Here is a 19,456-nt window from a genome sequence, read left to right as displayed (position 1 = left end):
ACCAGTCTTTTAAAACTTAAAATTTCTCTAGGAGCATTATGGAATCTATTATCTTTTAAAATTTATATCTCAGGGGGCAGCTAGATGGCACAGTGGTTAAAGCACTGGCCTTGGATTCAGGAGTACCTGAGTTCAAATCCAGCCTCAGACACTTGACACTTATTAGCTGTGTGACCCTGGGCAAGTCACTTAACCCCCATTGCCTAAAAAAAAAAAAATTTATATCTCGGTACTTTAGATTGTTTCAGAATTTACATTTATAATACATATTTTAAAATTGTCTTATTTTAAAACTTCCTAGGTGGCTGGTCGGAAAGGTTTCCCTCATGTGATATATGCTCGTCTCTGGAGGTGGCCTGATCTTCACAAAAATGAACTTAAACATGTGAAATACTGTCAGTACGCTTTTGACCTAAAATGTGATAGTGTTTGTGTGAATCCATATCATTATGAAAGAGTTGTATCACCTGGCATTGGTAGGTAGACTGATCCTTTACTAATGGAATTATTTATCAAAAGATTTAAGAGCATGGTACTTTCTTATTGTTAATGATTATAGGGCTAAAGCTATCTCAGTTGTGAGTCAAAAAAGTAGTTCTTATGTAATATTTAGTTACTTCAAATGAATCCATGTTGTTATTTAAAATTTTTGAAACTTTTTTTCCAAAATAAGATTGTCTTATTGTATTTATAGTTGAATATGTGTCTGGTATTCAGCTTTGGTATTGTAATATATGATTATGGGCTTTCTAATTTAGTTTGGTTCCATGGTGATAACATCTTTTCCCTCTTTTTTTTCCCCTCTACTGTCCTCTCCCTTTTTCAAATTAAGATCTCTCAGGATTGACACTGCAAAGTTCTGGTAGGTAATCAGTTTTTAATAATTGTCTCTACTTTCTGTATCTATGCCCCCCTCCAGTTTGGAATTAATTTATTAATTTCTTATGGATTCTTCAGTTGAGGGGTGAGGGGGAGGGTTGAACCATTTAAAATTAGCTGCTTGTCATCTGAGTTTGAATTATCCTCAATTATTTACCAGTGTTGAGAAACTATACAAAGATACTCTAAAAGAGCATTATGACCGAAGAGGGCACATAGATGTGATTAGGCACTGGGAAGGTGGATTTAGATCTAAAGTTTAATGAATTAAAAGGAATGTCATGAAAATACATTTGGAATAACTCTCAAGTGGTAGTTTTAAGGGGAAATAACCAATTTTCCAGTAAAAACCAACTAGAATATTGCATTCTTAGAAATCGCTTAGAAACATTTGCAGTATTGATGTCTTGGCTTCTGTTTTCCAAAATAACAGGTAATAATTTAATCACCATATTTGATTTAAAATTTTAATTAAAATCATTTTCTTAAGTCAGTACTTATTCCATTTTAGAAGAAGCTAGTGTTAATCAAGAAAGTTAATTGCAAAATTACTTGGGTTGTCTATAATTACTGTCTTAATGGCTCTGGTATTTTTTTTTAGTTTCTTTAAAAAAAACAAGTAAAAATAGCAGTATAGGCAGGGGTGTGCTAGAGCCTTGTGAAACAGGTTCCAGAGAAATGATTATTAAATTTTTAGTGTGGGCATTTAAATCTGTGAAATCTACAAACTCTATAAACCAAGGGCTTGATTTATTGTTTTGTTGAGTGTCTAGACTTAAGAAAGTGTATCCTGGGCATATTTTTCTTTTTTTAGAGGCAGGTTGTTAAACCTTTAGCAGCATACCCCTACCTGTAGATAGGAAAATTGAAACACACATGGGACATTTTTTCCTCTAGGCTATAGAATGAATCACTGAGTCATTGTTATAAATGGCAAGTGAGTTTTGCTTTAAGAATTGTAGTTGCTTTTGAGCCTGTTGCTAATGATGCTGTGGTCACATGGACCAGTTGAATTTATCCTTCTCTATCCATGAGGATTGTACTTCTCCCCCCAGAAGCACTCATATCACTTAGTATACTTTCCTTCATATTGTAAGTAATTGTTTTTTGATTTACTCATGTTAAAAATGTGTTTTGTTATTCTAGGGAATATTGGGCAAGTATGAGTAATTCAGAACTATTTGGTGTCTTGATAGTGGCTCAGTGTTTTCTCTTGTGAAATGGGAGGGCTCTGAGGTTGGAATCAGGAGTGGTTTAAAGACCTGTCTGCAACTTATTGCTATGTATTGCTTTCCTTCTCTGAGTCTCCACTTCCTCATTATTGAATGATAAAATAATGTATGCTAACTTACCTCGTAGAACTATTATGGGAGGGGAAAAAGTAGTTTAAAAGCCTTAATGTGCTGTTTAAATGAATGATTGTCATTTGGAGGGAGGATCTATACCTTTGATTTCTCTGGTGTTAGGAACTCCCTATGTGGAAACATCCGCTACCTTTGCAGGTGGGCAATACATCTGTAATTTATGAGTTTACTGGAGGCATTGAATTTAAGTAACTTGACCATGGTCCCATAGCTAGTGTGTGTGTGTTGAAGGCAAAACTTGAAGCTAGGTCTTTTAATTCCAAGGTTCACTCATAACAGTCTACTTCTCTAAGCATTTTATCTTTGTATTTTCTAAAAAAAAAGTCCTTCCATCTCTTCAGAGAGATACCTAACCCTTTTACTTACCAGGAGCCAACCTGTCACCCATTGCAGATGCAGTGCAGGACCTCAGTACCTTTGAGACTGTATGCCTTAGATTTTTGAGATCTTCTCCTTACCCACCACCATGGTGTGGATGATGATAGTGAATGGAAGGGCATAGATATCACCAATTTGTATTTTTCATTTTTGGAGCAAGAAGCTTTTGGGCATCTCACAAGTTATTCATGGTATATTGTACTTTGCCTCCCTCTAGTGTTAGTCCTCTAAATGTTGTTTTCTGTGTCTCCTTGCCTGACAGAACACGTAAATCTTCCAGACCCAAACAAAGAAATTTAAAGACCATTCCATTTAGCTTTTCCACTGAGATTTTATTGGATCACTTGTTTCAGCAGGGTACTATCTAACTGAATCACCAGGGGCTATATGTTTTAATATATCTAAGTGATATTTGTAATTATTGAAGGGGAAATCTGGTAAAGATATTACAGATCTGAGATGTCATGCTACCTCAGTTTGTTAAACCAAGAAAAGTTCATTCTATACTCCTCTTAGAAGAACATATGACAATGCAACTATGGGTACACCAGTATCCTTTGATCTTCTGTGTGATCTTCTCTTTGATAGAGATTCCCATTCCTTCTTTTCTTAGGTTTTAATGTGGAGAAAATTATTGATAGGGAAAGAATGACCCTGAGAGGAAAAAGTAAGGCAAATACGCATTTTAAAAGAATTATTTTAAAATTTGAGTGTGTGAAAAATGCAGTCCAAAGATTCAAAAACCAGGTAGCCCACTTAGCGCCCTACCCCTGTTTTTCAAAGAACATCCAGGGAGCTGCTTTTCATTGAATTATTCATAATACCATAAGTTTATCATGTTTGTATCTAGCTTCTAGGAAGAAGTATTGGTTTGACCTCTCTATTATATAGGGATTCCCAGAGGGTGTGCTGGTAAATGTTTAATAGCTGATTCTGCAAAATAAGTACTACATTTCAGTTTAGTCTGCATTATTAACATAACTCTCTATCACTTTTTAAGTCTAGACAATCAACAAAACAATAAATCAAGCCCTGATTTTTTAGCATTTCCCAGATGTAAATGTGCACATTGAAAATTTAACATTTGGTTCAAAGGTTGACCTAGCTCCAGCACACCCCTGCAATAGCGATAATTAAAGTTCTTTGGGTTTAAAAAAAAGTGGTTTCTAATCTGTAACTTTATTTGATATATCTGATGTTAACATTACCCATCTTCTCCAGTAAATAATAAAGTGTTACCATTATATATTTCTCTTCCTGGATGTGGTTTGAAAAATTGGGCTTTGCAGCTGTAAGAAGAAAAAAAATTTTCCCACAGTTTGGCTTGTCATTTTAAAGATTAAATAAACATACTGTTCTTGTGGTAGTTGCAAGTCAATTAATTAGTTAAATTCTAGTTTTCTTTTGTTGCTAAGGAATCTAATAGTATTCCTGGATCACAGCTAACAGTACCAAACCTTTGAGACAATAAGAAGCTTCAGGGTATCCAACAGATCAGGCAAATAGTCTCTATATTGGTGACATCTGATGCCTTCCCATATTCTAAGTAATAAGTAATCTCTCCTGAGTTTAAGATGGTTCTTAATTGGGATTAGGATTTTTCGTCACAGGAACTTAATAGGTTTTTTTCTGTTATTACACTGTTTACTTTATTTTGATAGGATTTAAAATTTTTTAACTTTTAATACAGCTCCATCAAGTATGTTGGTGAAGGACGAATATGTTCATGACTTTGAGGGACAGCCATCATTGTCCACTGAAGGACATTCAATTCAAACCATCCAGCATCCACCGAGTAACCGTGCATCTTCAGAGACATACACCAACCCAGCCATGTTAGCTCCATCTGAATCTAACACTACCAGCACCACTAACTTTCCCAACATTCCTGTGGCTTCCACAAGTGAGTGATATACAAAATGTGAAATCAGTAAATAAAAATCACCTAAACTAGACTACTTTTATATAATCCGATTTTCCATGTGAAGTTCAAGAAATTAAAATGAAAGAACTGCTATGGTGTTCTTAATGAGTACTTGCCCATCTAACAAATGTTCATTTGTCTATGAGTTGATCCTAGAAAATAAATTAAATTTGTAATATAGCCAAAGATACTTATAAATATTAGTAGGACTGTATTTGAGGTTTAAATATTGAATCATAGCTTTCCGTTAATGACCTATTTATATAAATATATAATGTAGACAAACTATTAAGAAGTCTTAGGATTTTAAACATATGTTCTTTTAAAGAGCATTTTTAACTTTTTAAAGCTTTTAACTGTTTTGATGTTATTTATTATATAAATATTAACATTGAGCTAATCCAGTGATCTAATTTACTTTTTATTGTTATTTGGGAAAAATCATGATTATTCAGTAATGTATATTAACAGGGGTTTCAGTTCTACCCAGAAAACACACTTGAGAAAAATCTGGATGATTTTGACAGATTGGTGAAATATAGGTACCTCCTCTATAGCAGGGCTTAAACTTTTCCACTTGAGACTCCTTTTTGCCCAAGAAATTTTTACTTGACCCCGGGTATATAGGTATATAAAATAGATATACATAACCTTTTACTGTTACCAGATTTTTCGTGACGATACCCACCCCCCCACCCCCGGTTTAAGAAGCTAGGCTTTATAGCTTATATTCTAGTGAAATTGAATGTAAAGCAAAATTCTCTCTCTCTCTAATTCTTTAATTACTCTAATTCTATAAATGATGGTCAAATTTACAAGATTTATTACTAAGAGCATGGCCACAGCAATTATAGTTGTTCTACAATTGTGTGGCCCACAGTGGTTTGCTGTTAGGTAGCTAGAGCCAAGAAAAGACTGCATAGTCTTAACATAGTATGTGCACCTCTTGTTAGAGGCCATCATCTATCTGGTCAGGAGATGGGTTTTTTCATTGCTCATAGCAGCAGTTCACCCTTTCAGGACAAAAGTAAGAAAAAAAAAGATCTTTGGAATTAATAAGGTGCTGAAATGCAGTACTTGTGAGTTTTCAGGAAACATTGAATTTTTCTTCCTTCTTTAGCAAGTCTACCAATTCATTTATATATTGAAGGAATAAAAGTACTATGGTTTTTAAAAACAGGGGATGGCTAGGTGGCGCAGTGGATAAAACACTGGCCCTGGATTCAGGAGTACCTGAGTTCAAATCCAGCCTCAGACACTTGACACTTACCGGCTGTGTGACCCTGGGCAAGTCACTTAACCCCCATTGCCCCACAAAAAAACCCAAAACAAACAAAAAAACCCAATATATATTGTGTAGCATCCCTTATTCTGTTTCCATCTGCAAACCTGATCTACCTAATTCAGAAAATTTGAAGATTAATTTTGCATATACTTATTGTCAGTCAGCTAGCTTTTATTAGGCCCCTACTATGTGCTAAGAATGGCAAAAAACGGTCCCTGCTTTCCCTCTCGTCATAGTTACTGGAACATAAAAAACTAGTTGGTCCTAGTTGACAAATAAAAAAATACAGTATTAGAAATAGATACTTTTGCTAACTTATACTTTTTTAAATAGTTTTTTTTTCTTCTGAAACCACCTGCTTCGTAATTGAATTGGTGACTATATTAAGAAAAAAATTCTAGGAATTATAGCAAATAAGGGATGAAGAAAATGCTAATATGGATCTTAAAACAAAAAAGGTGTTTTGATGGAACTTGTAAGTAAATAAGTATATAAGGGGAAAAAAGAACTGCAGGGTAACTATTCCTTTCATATACCTAAAACATTAAAGCATCCAGACAACAAGCATTAGAGAAAGTTTTACTAATTATTTGAACATAAGCTTTTTAAGAATTTCACTTCCTTCTAAATATGAAGTGAACTTCAGTTAACATCATTATTGTTATGTACTCTTTTTTTCCCGTGGGAATAGTTAAAGAATTGAGCTTTGGGAAGGAACAAAGTAGTTTTTTTGCCTAGTTGGATGTAAAATTTCCATAGTGATTTTTATTTTTTGTTCAAAATGTTAAAATGTTTCTTTGCTTAAAGAAAAGAACTGATATTATTTCATTTTATAGGAAGAATATTTTTCTCTTTTTACCTTGTAAATTTAATCACTTGAGATTGAGGGAATGTGGTTTGTGGCATGGGGAGCATTAGACTGTTCTGTATTTTGACACTTTGAACAATAGGGCCTTTCATTCTCTCCATCTTCACAGAACTCTAATTTAGTTGAGTAGAAATCTCAAGAGGGTCAGGGAATTATAAAAACTAAAGTGCTACTCAAATAAGAATAGTAGATTTTTTTCTTCATTCAAGTTTTGAGCCCCTTTAAAGTCTTTTTTAAATGCCCCCCAAAAGTTACCAGTACTATATCTGTTATGTTTCAAAGACAGTTCTTTTTTAAATCTTTTAATAAAGTAGGTAGTACATTTCAATTTAAAAAGTAGACCCTAAGGTTAACATTGTATTCTCTTGAGGAGGGCATTCCCCTTCTTTTTAGAGAAGCCAGTTACCACTGGTATGTTCTTTTGGTGGCAGGGAAAGGGAAATTCTGGTTAGGAGTTCTTCTTCAGCATTACATCTTCCATCATCTAGACCAAAATATTTAGGATGAGGTCCTTTAAGGTAGGAAAAAATTTTGTATTGCAAATGACTGATTTTTAGGAAATGGACATAGAAGAGTATAGTTATCTTTTTAGTACTGGACTGCTTTAAGCCCGGAAACATAGTGAAATTCCTGATAAAGAATGAAATGAAAAGAGATGATTCTTTTTCTCCCTTTTAAAGGCACACAGCCTTTCAGACTTGGTAGTGTAGTTAAATAGAAGCTGCTGTCAGCAGTCCCTTGGTCAGGAGAGTAAGCCATGATTCATAATCTTCATCTTTTTTCTCTCTACCTTTCCTTATCTCCCATTAGAAACATTTCCTTTCTTTATCTCTTTCCAAAACCTTGCTACAGCTCCTTAGTAGCTCTAAGTCCACTGACTCCAACAGTTTAGCTTCTTCCCTATAACTTGACTTCATCTCCTCTCACGTACCCCTAGTTTCTATTCTGTAATTTAGTGCTAACCCCAGACTGTCATTACCATTAATCTAGTGCCAGCAGAATATTTAATCCTCCTAATATTCTTTCATAGTTTACCCAACCACTCTGAAAAAGAAAGCAAAATCATATTTTTAGAAGAGTTAATTTGTCAGTTTTCAAAATGGAAAATTGGCAACTCAATAGATAGTTTCCTTGGTCCTGGGACTTTGGAGGTCTATTCAGAAGAGTCCTGAGGAAACTGGAACAGATGGCCAGGTGTGGATCAAGGAGCAAGCTGGTGAGCTTCTAGAGGGGTTATCAGAATGGATCAGGTACGGTGGATAACAGAGGGACTGGGAGGATTTTTATGGCATTTGGACTATTGTAATAGATTTTTTTAAAAGCATTCTGAATAAATAGGCCACCATGTTATTCCATATGTTATATAATATAAAACTATCTTTTTTATCCTACTTCAAACACAAGGAACTGTTTTACTTATGGATTATTTTGGATTTTTGTTCTTTTATTAAATAGCCAAAACAATTGATTTCTAGGGGTTTTCTCCCCCTATTTTTATAGTGGTGATTATCAGTAGAGCTTTTTTTATCCTGAAAGAACAGATAAATTGTAGTGTTAGAAATAGATCTTTTATCCAGTATAGAAAATCAGTGATACAAATAATTTTTTATCTTGTAAATATAAAAATTGTTGTTTCTCCAGGTCAGCCTACCAGTATATTGACAGGCAGCCATAGTGAAGGACTTTTGCAGATAGCTTCAGGACCTCAGCCAGGACAGCAACAAAATGGATTTACTGCTCAGCCAGCTACTTACCACCATAGTATGTACATGGTTGTTACTGTTCTTTAAAACTCTCAAATTCTTGAGAAAATAGGTAGTATCTAAATTAATCCCTTTGGATCTTAATTTTTAGACAGTACTACCACCTGGACTGGAAGTAGAACTGCAGCATATCCGCCTAATATACCTCACCACCAAAATGGTCATCTTCAGCATCATCCGCCTATGCCACCCCATCCTGGACATTACTGTAAGCTGCTTTGGGGATTTTTTTTTTTGTTTTGATACAGGATGTCTTCTTAATTTTTACTTCTCAATCATGGGATTTAAAAAAAAATAACTAAAACACCTGTAATTTTGTTTTGTTAGACAACTAACTTTTGACATTTCTTTGTAAGCATTGCTTATTTTTAATAGTTCTAAATTCATATCCTGTATCAACACATATATTATTTACACTGTATTAATTTCCATTCATTTTATTGTTTTGTTAATGGTCTTTGTCTTTTTCATATTTTATATATATGTTATGTATCACCAACTAGATTTTAAAACCATGGAATGTGAGGGGCTAATATTTCTCTGTGCTTGCCTCACTAGTCATCAGCATAGAATGAGCACTTCAGATAAGAACTACCAGGATATATATTCCTCATACCTAGCGCAGATTTGATTGAGAAGCACATTTCTAGCAAAGCCTTCAACCAAATACTAGTGAGACCTGGAGGAGTAATTAGGATTAATCTAAGAAGAATATGAATATTTAAAAGCTTTGGCAGTTGATCTTTTATTAGTCAGTAAACTTATATTTAGAACTGATATATTATTTGGATCATTATTTGTGATAGTTATTAGAGAAAATATGAAGGAACAAAATTCAAATCTCTTAAAATATTCAATAATAAAACAAATTCAGTTCTTGGAAATATGTCATTAGCTTGGATGGTGCACTAAGCATCTTTATAAGGTCTATGAGTTGTACACACAGAAGGATTATTCAAAATTTTAGAGTATAGGGGAAATTAATGGTGTGGGAATTTTGTTATTGTTTCTCTAGGGCCAGTTCACAATGAGATTGCATTCCAACCTCCCATTTCTAATCATCCTGGTAAGTATATTTCTAAATATATTTAGTTATTTTTATGACTTTAAAAGGCCTCAAATAAATTACACAATTAATAGGCTCACAGATAAATAAGAAATTTTACCAATCTACGTTCTATTAATGGATTTTTTTTTTACTTTACGGTAAAGGAATAGTTTCTTAGATGACATAAATTGTTACTATGTGCAAGGTTGTCACCTTGGTGCATTTCAGACTTCCTTCTTTTTCAAAAGAATAGAGAGGAATGATTTTTGCAAGATAACAGTAATGAGTAAATATGTGACAAGTTAGGCATGTATAAAGTTCACAGTAGTAGAAGAACATCTTTCAGAGTAGAATGGAGAGACTGACTGGTTTAGGAACAAAGAAAGATTTTTAAGTGGTTACTGAAAAGCAAAGGATTTTGACACATTTTACTTTCTTAGGATATGTGAGGTTGTGGTTCTGGCTTGAACCTTCAAGAAACTTATCTACTGGAATTTATCTTTTAAGTTTTATCAAGTTTTATTTGAAGTTTTCTTGTACCACTGTCATTTCTCAGTATTATTATCTTCCCATCCCAGAGGTCTTCCCTTATAACAAAGGGAGTTAAGCAAAACCAACCCATTGTAACAATTGGAATGACGCCACCTGCTGGAGACTTACTGTAGGAAAGCTCCACCATGAGGAGAAGGCCTCTGAGGGCAAGGCCATGCGGTTTTTCTTTGGTGTCAGGAAGTGACGTTTGCTTGTGGGAGGAAGAGGGGGAGAGGCAGACATTCTGGCTCTCTTTTGTGTGGACTCTGGCAGAGAGCGGAGCTAGGAATGCTTTCTCCCTTTAATAGATAGATGAATCTAGGCCTTTCTCTTTCTCTTCACCAAATTCTTATTCTCTTTAATAAATGCTTAAAAGTCTAACTTGCTAAAGCTGATAATTTATTGGCGACCACTCATTAGATATTTTAGACAGTATAGCTAGAATTTTAGCCCCTTACACCATTCAACAACTAATTGTGTGTGATATATAGAAAGTTGAGTACCTATATATACTTCCTCACTTTTACTGAGAAGGAAATAGTTCACAATTTGTCATCTGGATCAGTATTGCTAACTAGAACTTGTCACTAAATAAAATGAAAATGTTTCCTTTTGAAGAGGTGTAGACATAAGTAAATGTTTTGAGTGTTACAAATCCCGAATAGGAATTTATTGTACAATGTCCCTAACTCACCCTCTATGTCAAGATCTATCTCCACTTAAGGTAGACTCATAGTCCCTGAGGTAGCCAACTTTGGACATCTTGAATTGTTCATCTAAGTGATCTAAGCTAAGGTAAAGCATCTGATCTTTATGAAGGTCTGCTTTTTCTCTTAAGCAGCTGGGTTGGTAGTGGTCTCACAGGATCAGCTCCACCTGCCCTAAAGTTATTTTCCTCTCCATAAATGGATTTTGAATAGGTTCCCAGGTTTTTTTGTTTGTTTTGGACTAAACTTGTGATTTCTTTTGCTTAGGGAACTCCTATTTAGAAAACTCCTTTACAAATGCAAATAGGATACCTGCTTTTTGTAATATTAGAACTTAGAGTGTAGCCTGGGGATACTAAGAGGTCAAGTGATTTTCCAACACGTAATTTTTTATTCTAGTTTTCTTTTATTGTCAACATCTTCTCCTTGAAACTTGTATAGGGAATACTGAATTAGGAGATGTGTCATCTAGAATAGAATCTGCTACTAATTAGCTGTGTGATCAGTTTATCCAGGACTTTACTTTTGCTACCAATAATTTTAAAGAAGTTGAACTAGTTGATTTTTAAGATCCCTTTCAACTCTAAAGGGTCTATTCAAATAAGATCTATTCTTTTTAGGTTAGGATTACTGGCTAAGGAGATGTACCAGACTTTTGTACATATGTAGGTATGTTTATGTAAATGTGTAGATATAGGTAGATATCTCTGTTTATCTGTTTATCTACACTCTGCTGCCATTGTAGTCTACCAAATTATTTCTTCATCTTCTGGTTCCTTCTTTACTACATATAAACATTCTCAGATCTCACTTATTTTTTTTAGTCTTAATAGTATTTTTTTCCAGTTACATGTAAAGATAGTTTTCAACATTTGTTTTTATAAGATTTTGAGTTCCAAATTTTTTCCCTCTCTAGACAGAAAGCAATCTGATATAGGTTGTATATGTACAATCACAGAAGACATATTTTTGCATTATTCAAGTTGTGAAAGAAGAATCAGAATAAAAGGGAAAAACCTCAAAAAGGAAAAAACAAAAACAAAAAAAAGTAGAAATAGTATGGTTCAATCTGCATTCAGATTCCATGGTTCTTTTTTCTGAATGTGGAGAGCATTTTCCATCATGAATCCTTTGGAATTGTGTTGGATCGTTATATGGCTTAGAAGAGCTAAGTCTATCACAGTTAGATCTCACTTATCTTTAAGAAAACTTAAAACTTCCATCCCCTCAAGCAGTCATCTCATATCACTCCTTTTCAAACAATTTTTTTTTTAAATAAAAAATATTTTTATAGTTTTGGGTTCCAACTTTTATCCTTCCTTCCTTCCCCTCACCCTTCCCTGGGGAGGTAAGCAATCAGATCTGGGTTATACACATGATTATGTAAAACATTACCATGTTAGTCATTTTGTACAAGAAAAATTGAATAAAAGAAAAAAAATGAAAGAAAGTGAAAAATAGCATGCTTCAGTCTGTGTTGCATCAATAGCAGTTCTTTGTAGGTGGATAGTATATTTCATCAGTAGTCCATTGGGATTATCTTGGATCTTTGTATTGTTGAGAATAGTTAAGTCATTCACAGTTCTTCATCTAACAATATTGCTGTCTCTGTGCACGATATTATTTTGGTTCTGCTCACTTCACTATACATCAGTTCATACAAGTCTTTCCAGGCCTTTCTGAAATCATCCTGCTTATTATTTCTTAAGTAGAGCATAATAATATTCCATCACCATCATATACCACAGCATGTTTATCTATTCCCCAATTGATAGATATTCCCTTGATTTCCCATTCTTAGCCATCACCAAAGAAACAAAAAACAAAAAAAACCCTGCTATAAATATTTTTGTATAAATAGGTCTTTTTCTCTTTGGGAATGTCTTTGGAATATAAACCTAGCAGTGGTATTGCTGGATCAATATACACAGTTCTATAGCTCTTTGGGCATAGTTCCAAATTGCTCTCCAGAATGGTTGGATCGTTTCACAACGCCACCAACTGTATATTAGCATCCCAGTTTTCCCACATATCCTCCAGCATCCAATATTTTCTGTTTTTATATTTGCCACTCTGATAGGCATGAGGTGATAGCTCAGAGTTGTTTTAATTTGCATTTCTCTGATCAGTAGTGATCTAGAACATTTTTTCATATGATTATAGATAGCTTTGATTTCCTTGTCTGAAAACTGCCTGTTGATGTCCTTTGGCCATTTATCAATTGGAGAATGACTTGCATTTTTATAAATTTGACTCAGTTCTCTATATATTTGAGAAATGCCTTTATCAGAGATATTTGTTTCAAAAATTCTTTCCCAGTTTTCTGCTTTCCTTGTAACCTTGGTTACATTAGTTTTGCCAAACCGAATTTTTTTTTTTTTTAGTGAGGCAATTGGAGTTAAGTGACTTGCCCAGGGTCACACAGCTAGTAAGTGTTAAGTGTCTGAGGCCAGATTTGAACTCAGGTACTCCTGAATCCAGGGATGGTACTCTATCCACTGCGCCACCTAGCTGCCCCCAAACCGAATTTTTTAAAAAACAAAACAAAATGCCACCCTACGCTACTTGCCTTTACTTCTTCATTTCTCTCTCATTTTTCAATTGCTTATATTCTGACTTGGGTCCACTCAGGAGTGTTGCTGGTTGCATTTTATTTTATTTTTAGAATTAAATTAAAAAATTTTTTTATATTTTAATTTCCAAACTGACTTGACTCCCTTCCCACCAATTGCACCACTAGAGATGGCCACTGTTTTTCTTTTCTTCTTTTCCTTCTCCTTCTCTCTCTCCCTCTCTTTCTGACCTTTTTTTTTTTTTTAGTGAGGCAATTGGGGTTAAGTGACTTTCCCAGGGTCACACAGCTACTAAGTGTTAAGTGTCTGAGGTCGGATTTGAACTCGGGTCCTCCTGAATCCAGGACAGGTGCTTTATTCACTGCCCCACCTAGCTGCCCCGCTCCTTTCACTTTTATCAATTGGGTAATGGCCCTTTTTCTGATAAATCTAAGTTCTCTATGTATTTTAGATATGGTGCCTTTCAGAGAAAGTTACTACAAAGATTTCCTTCCTCTCCCTTCCCCCCAATTTCCTGCTTCTCTTCTAATTTTAGCTGCAGTGAATTTGTGCAAGAACTTTTTAATTTTATGTAATTAAAATTCTCCAGTTTACTGCCTATGAACCTCTCTCTTGTTTGGATATGAATTTTTCTCCTAACTATAGATCTGATGGTTAATTTCTTCTGTGCTCTTTTAATGAGTTTATGATACCAGCCTTTATGTCTAAATCAGGTACCCATTTGGAGCTTATCTTTTTATGTGGTATGAGATGATGGTTACATAGTTACTATCAAACTACTTTCTAGTTTTCCCAACAGTTTTCATTGAATAGTGAATTACTGCCCAATAGCTGATCTCTTTGGGTTTTTCAGTCACTAAGCTACTGTGTTTATTTGCTTCTGTATATCATATACCAAATCTTTTCCATTGATCAACCACTGTATTTCTTACCCAAATTGTTTTGATAGTTATGGCATTGTAGTATAGTTTGAAATCTGGTACTGCTATGCTTCTTTCCTCCCATCCCCACCCTTTTTCCTTAATTACTTGATATTCTTTTTATTGTGTCATCTTAATAGAGAGATAATGGAAGTAGTTAGGTGGCATAGTAGATAGAGTGCTGGGCTTGGAGTCAAAAAGACCTGAGTTTAAATATGGCCTCAGATACTTGCCAGCTGTGTGACTCTGGGCAAGTCACTTAACTTCTGTTTGCCTCAGTTTTCTCAACTGTACAATGGGGATAATAATAGCAGCTACTGAACAGTCTTGTGAGTATGAAATGAAGAGAATACTTAGAAAAAGCTTAGCACAGTTTCTAGTTGTATAAATGACTTCCCCTCTCCCTCCACTCTTGCCCCATTGTTCCTCCAGATGAATGTTGTCATTATTTTTTCTAAGTTCTTCTTTTTTTTTTTTTTAGTGAGGCAATTGGGGTTAAGTGACTTGCCCAGGGTCACACAGCTAGTAAGTGTTAAGTGTCTGAGGCCGGATTTGAACTCAGGTACTCCTGACTCCAGGGCCGGTGCTCTATCCACTGCACCACTTAGCTGCCCTATTATTTCTAGTTCTGTAAAGGAGTCTTTTGGTAGTTTGTTTGGTATATCTCTTAATAAGTAAATTAATTAAGTTAGTACTGTTACTTTCTTTTTTATTGTCTTGGCCTGCCCATTAGCAATTTATATTTTTCCAATTTGAGTGTTTTGTAATTGTGTTCATATTGTTTCTTTGTGTGTTTTGATATACTGACTCCCAAGTATTTTATACTATCTGTGTATGTACTTTAAATGTAATTTTTCTTGGATTTGTGTGGTATTCTTTTATAATCTGCAACTTACCTGAAGTTGTTACTTAATTTGGTTTTATAGTTGACTATCTAGGCTTCTCTAAGTAAACTATTTATCAGCTGCAAAAAGTGATAATTTTGTTTCTTCATTGGCTTTGCTTATCTTAATTTGCTTTTTTTAGTCTTATTGCTATAGCCAGCATTTCTATCACAACATTTTGAATAATAATGGTGATACAGGATACCTTTACTTCTGATCTTACTGGAATGGTCCCTAGCATATCCTCTATTAAAGATAATTCTTTGGGGGCAGCTAGGTGGCACAGTGGATAGAGCACTGGCCCTGGATTCAGGAGAACGTGAGTTCAAATCCAGTCTCAGACACTTACTAGCTGTATGACCCTGGGCAAGTCACTTAACCCCATTGCCCTGCAAAAGAAAAAAAAAAAAGATAATTCTGCCTCTTGGGTTTAGCTAGACCTTACTTGCTATTTTAAGGAAAGCTTGATTTATTTCTATTCTTTCCTAGTGTTTTTTAACAGGAATGGGTGTTTTATTTTGTCACAACCTTTTTTTGCATCTGTTGATAAAATCATATGATTAATATTTTGGTTAATTATGTCTAGTTTTCCCAATATAGAAGCAACTCTTTATTCCTAGTATAAATCTAACCTGGTCATGATATATGTATGTAATCTTTGTGATAGGCTAGTTCTTCTCCTTGCTACCTTTTAATTTAAAATTTTTGCATCAATATAAATTAGGGAAGTTGGTCTACCATTTTCTTTCTCTGTTTTGACTCTTCCTGGTTTAGGTGTCAAGACCATATTTGTGTCATAGAAAGAATTAGTAGGATCCTTTCTTTTCCTGTTCCCCCCTCCCCCCTTCCCCCAGTCAGTTTATGGTAGTATTGGAATTAATTGTTCTTTAAATGTTTAGTAGAATTCACTTGTAAATCCATATGGTCTTAGTTTTTTCCCCCCCCATTGGAAGTTTATTTATGGCTTTTTAATTTTTCTAAGATAGGGTTATTTAAATATTCTTTTTCCTGTTCTGGCAAATTGGTCAATTTATATTTTTGTATTGGAATTAATTGTTAAATATTTGGTAGAATTTGCTTTCAAGTCTACCTGGTCCTGCTAGCTTCTTGGTGAAGGATCTTGTTTATAGTTTGTTTATTTAAGTACTTTATTTTCTATTCTGTTAGTATACAATTTATATTGTGACTATAAATCTGTTTAATTAGAGTATCAGTTTTAAACAGTGCCTAATTTTATTTATTGATTCAATTTTTTTTTGCTTTCAATTTTGTTAATGTCTTGTGGTTTTGTTTTCTAGTATTTTTTAGTTGCATGCCAAATTTGTTGATCTGCTCTTTTTCTTTCCTTTTCCTTTTTTTTTTTTGATGAAAGTGTTTAAAGTATTGTTTTGGCTGTATGCCAGTATTTTGGCATGTTGTCTCATTGTTTTTATTATTATGAATAAAATTATTGTCTGTTTCCATTATTTGTTTTTTAACCTATTAACTATGGTTGTTACTTAATTTCTAATTAATTTTTAATCTTTGCTTCAAAGGCTCTTTATTGAATATAATTTATTGTATTATGGCTAGTAAAACGTGATTAATGTTTCTGCTTTTTTGCATTTATGTGAGGCTTTTATGTGTTATTAAATTAACAGTTTTTGTAAAGATGCCATGCACAGGTGAGAAATAGGTATGCTCCTTTCTAGTCTCACTCATTGTTCTTTAGAGATCTAGCATATCCAATTCTAAATTCTATTCAGGTTCTTCATTTTGGGGGGCTTTTTTGTTTGTTTGGGGTTTTTTCTTTGTTTATTTTAGGGTTAGACTTATCTAGATTTGAAAAGAAACTCAGACTCCCTAGAGGTTTTACTGTCTCTTCTGTAAATCATTTAACTTTTCCTTTAAGAATTTACATGCTATGGGGGGCAGCTAGGTAGCACAGTGGATAAAGCACCAGCCCTGGATTCAGGAGGACCTGAGTTCAAATCTGGCCCCAGACACTTGACACTTACTAGCTGTGTGACCTTGGGCAAGTCACTTAACCCTCATTGCCCCACAAAAAAAGAATTTAGATACTATGCCATTTTGTGCATGTGTTTTATATTAACATTATTTCATTGTTTATGGTATTTTCTAACAAAATATAGTTTTTCTGTATCTCTTTTAATTAATTTTGCTGTTGCTTTGGGATCAGGATTGTTACCCTTACCCTTTTTGCTTTAACTGAAATATAACAGATTCTTCTCTGACCCTTAATTTTAACTCTGCATATCTTTCTGCTTCAAGTATGGTTCTTATAAATAGCATATTATTGAATTCCAGTTCCTAATTCATTCTGCTATCCTCTTCTGTTTTGAGTGATCATCCCATTCACATTCACCTTTATGATAGTTAATTGTATATTTTCCTCAGTCCTATTTTCTGCTAGAGAGATAAGACAGCTAGGGGGTATAGTGGATGGAATGTTGGACCTAGAGTCAGAAAGACCTGATTTCAAGTCTAGCCTCAGGCACTTCCTAACTGACTATGGGCAAGTTACTTTGAATTGTCTTCCTCAGTTTCTTCAGCTGTAAAAGGGGAATAATTATAGCACCTAACTGAGAGGAAACACAAATAAGATATTTGTAAAGTGTTTAGCAGAGTATCTGGTTTGTAGTAGGTGCTTAACAAATGCATGTTTCTTTCTTTCCTCTTATACTTTCCTTCTCTTTGTTTCCCACCCCCTTTAAATGTTTGATTTGCACTTGAATGAATAATCCTTCCCTTAATCCGTTTTTCCTCTTATTCCTTCCACACACTCCTTTCCCTTAACTCATTTTCTTCCTGTTTTTCCTGATGAATGAAATTTATTTCTGAACCCAGCTCAATGTGTATGTGTATTCTTAACTCCTTTGACTGATCCAGATGAGGGATTCAAATGTTACCCACTACTTCCTACCTGCTTCCTTGTTGTATAGATTTCTACTTGCATACTCTATTTACATAATTTTCCTCACTCATTCTTCCCCTTTCCCAGCGCTTCCTAGTGTATTCCTCTTCCCATCTTTTAAGATCATCAAAGCAAAACAAATAATTTCTAGGTTCTATATCTAATTAGACTCTGTCTTTGACATACCACCCCCCATCCCACCCCTGCCATGATGATAGAGTTCTGAGGGGATATGTGTATCATTTCCCCATATAAGAATAAACAACTTCTCCTTATTTAGTATTTTGTGATTGCTTGCTCATGAGTGATTATCTTTTTATACTTTTATTGACTCCTATATTTGTATTCAGATTTTTTAATACAGCTCAAGTCTTTTCTTCAAGAATACTTAGAAGTCCTTTATTTCAGTAAAGGTCATTTCCCCCCATAGGATTATATTGAGTTTTGCTTGACATATTATTCTTAGCTATAAGATCATACCCTTTGCCTTCTGGAATATCATATACCAAGCTCTTTGCTCTCTTATAGTGGTGATGACTAAATCTTATGTGATCCTGATTGACTCCTTGGTACTTGAATTCTTTCTTTGATCTGGAAGCTCTGGATTTTGGTTGTAATATTCCTGGAAACATTTGTTTTGGAGTTTATTTTAGGAGATGACTGGTGAATTCTTTCCATTTCTACTTTGCCCACTGCTTCAAAGAGATCTGGACTTTTTTTTTTTTAATGATATCTATGCTCTTATTTTGGTGATGGTATTCCGATAGTCTGATAAATCTTAATAGACTTTCATCCCGGTCTTGTTGTTGTTGTTCTCCTCCTCCTCCTCTTCCTTCTCCTCCCCCCTCTCTCTCTGTCTCTCTTTTTTTTTTTGCTGTGACATACCTGATATTATCATCATCTCCCTTTTTTTTGGTCTTTTGACTTCAAGGTTTTCTCCTGGTTATTCCCTTTGCAGACTAGAACTAAGAACTATATTCCTGGTATCAGATTCACACAGCTACTGCTTGCTTCTGAACTTGTTCCTCACAACAGTTAAGGCTGACAACTAGGATCACACTTCTTTACCATCTCTGGTGCAGGTCCTTAATCTACCCTGATCTGTAATCTTGGTAGTGAGCATCAAAACTAGCTGTCAGATGGCACCTGTTCTGCTCTGTTAGTTTAGTGATCTTCTGGGATCTCTTCCTGTCCTGGTACCTAGTCTTATTCCTCTTTCAATCCCTGAGCACTATTAATGCTTTGCACATTGTACACTCCTGGCCAGACCCCATCCCCCCAGTGTCTGCAGACCCTTCTGTCAGTTTCCCTAAGCTGACTTGGGCTGGAAAAAAGGACTGATTTTTGGGGTGGGGGGGATTTTCCCGTCAGTCTGGTATATTTTCTAGATCTTTGGGGGTAATTGGAGTATAAGAGTT

At 34.6% G+C, this 19,456-nt stretch overlaps 1 protein-coding gene across 4 annotated transcripts in view; it reads left to right on the top strand.

The window, feature by feature from the left end:
- The window catches only part of SMAD4 (SMAD family member 4), a 57,199-nt gene that overhangs the window by 16,658 nt on the left and 21,085 nt on the right, over nucleotides 1-19,456 (top strand). For all 4 annotated transcript variants that reach the window (XR_006354057.1, XM_043975181.1, XM_043975182.1 and 1 more), the window contains 6 exons: nucleotides 302-476; nucleotides 833-862; nucleotides 4,312-4,524; nucleotides 8,340-8,459; nucleotides 8,553-8,669; nucleotides 9,477-9,527. Coding sequence is in view for 3 of the 4 variants with exons in the window: in XM_043975181.1 (XP_043831116.1) it covers nucleotides 302-476; nucleotides 833-862; nucleotides 4,312-4,524; nucleotides 8,340-8,459; nucleotides 8,553-8,669; nucleotides 9,477-9,527 (706 nt within the window). In the remaining variant the exon portion in view is untranslated. The remainder of the gene's footprint in view (nucleotides 1-301; nucleotides 477-832; nucleotides 863-4,311; nucleotides 4,525-8,339; nucleotides 8,460-8,552; nucleotides 8,670-9,476; nucleotides 9,528-19,456) is intronic.

This window comes from Dromiciops gliroides, chromosome 1 (assembly GCF_019393635.1).
Source record: "Dromiciops gliroides isolate mDroGli1 chromosome 1, mDroGli1.pri, whole genome shotgun sequence".
NCBI lineage: Eukaryota > Metazoa > Chordata > Mammalia > Microbiotheria > Microbiotheriidae > Dromiciops > Dromiciops gliroides.
This window is presented reverse-complemented; position numbering and strand designations above follow the sequence as displayed.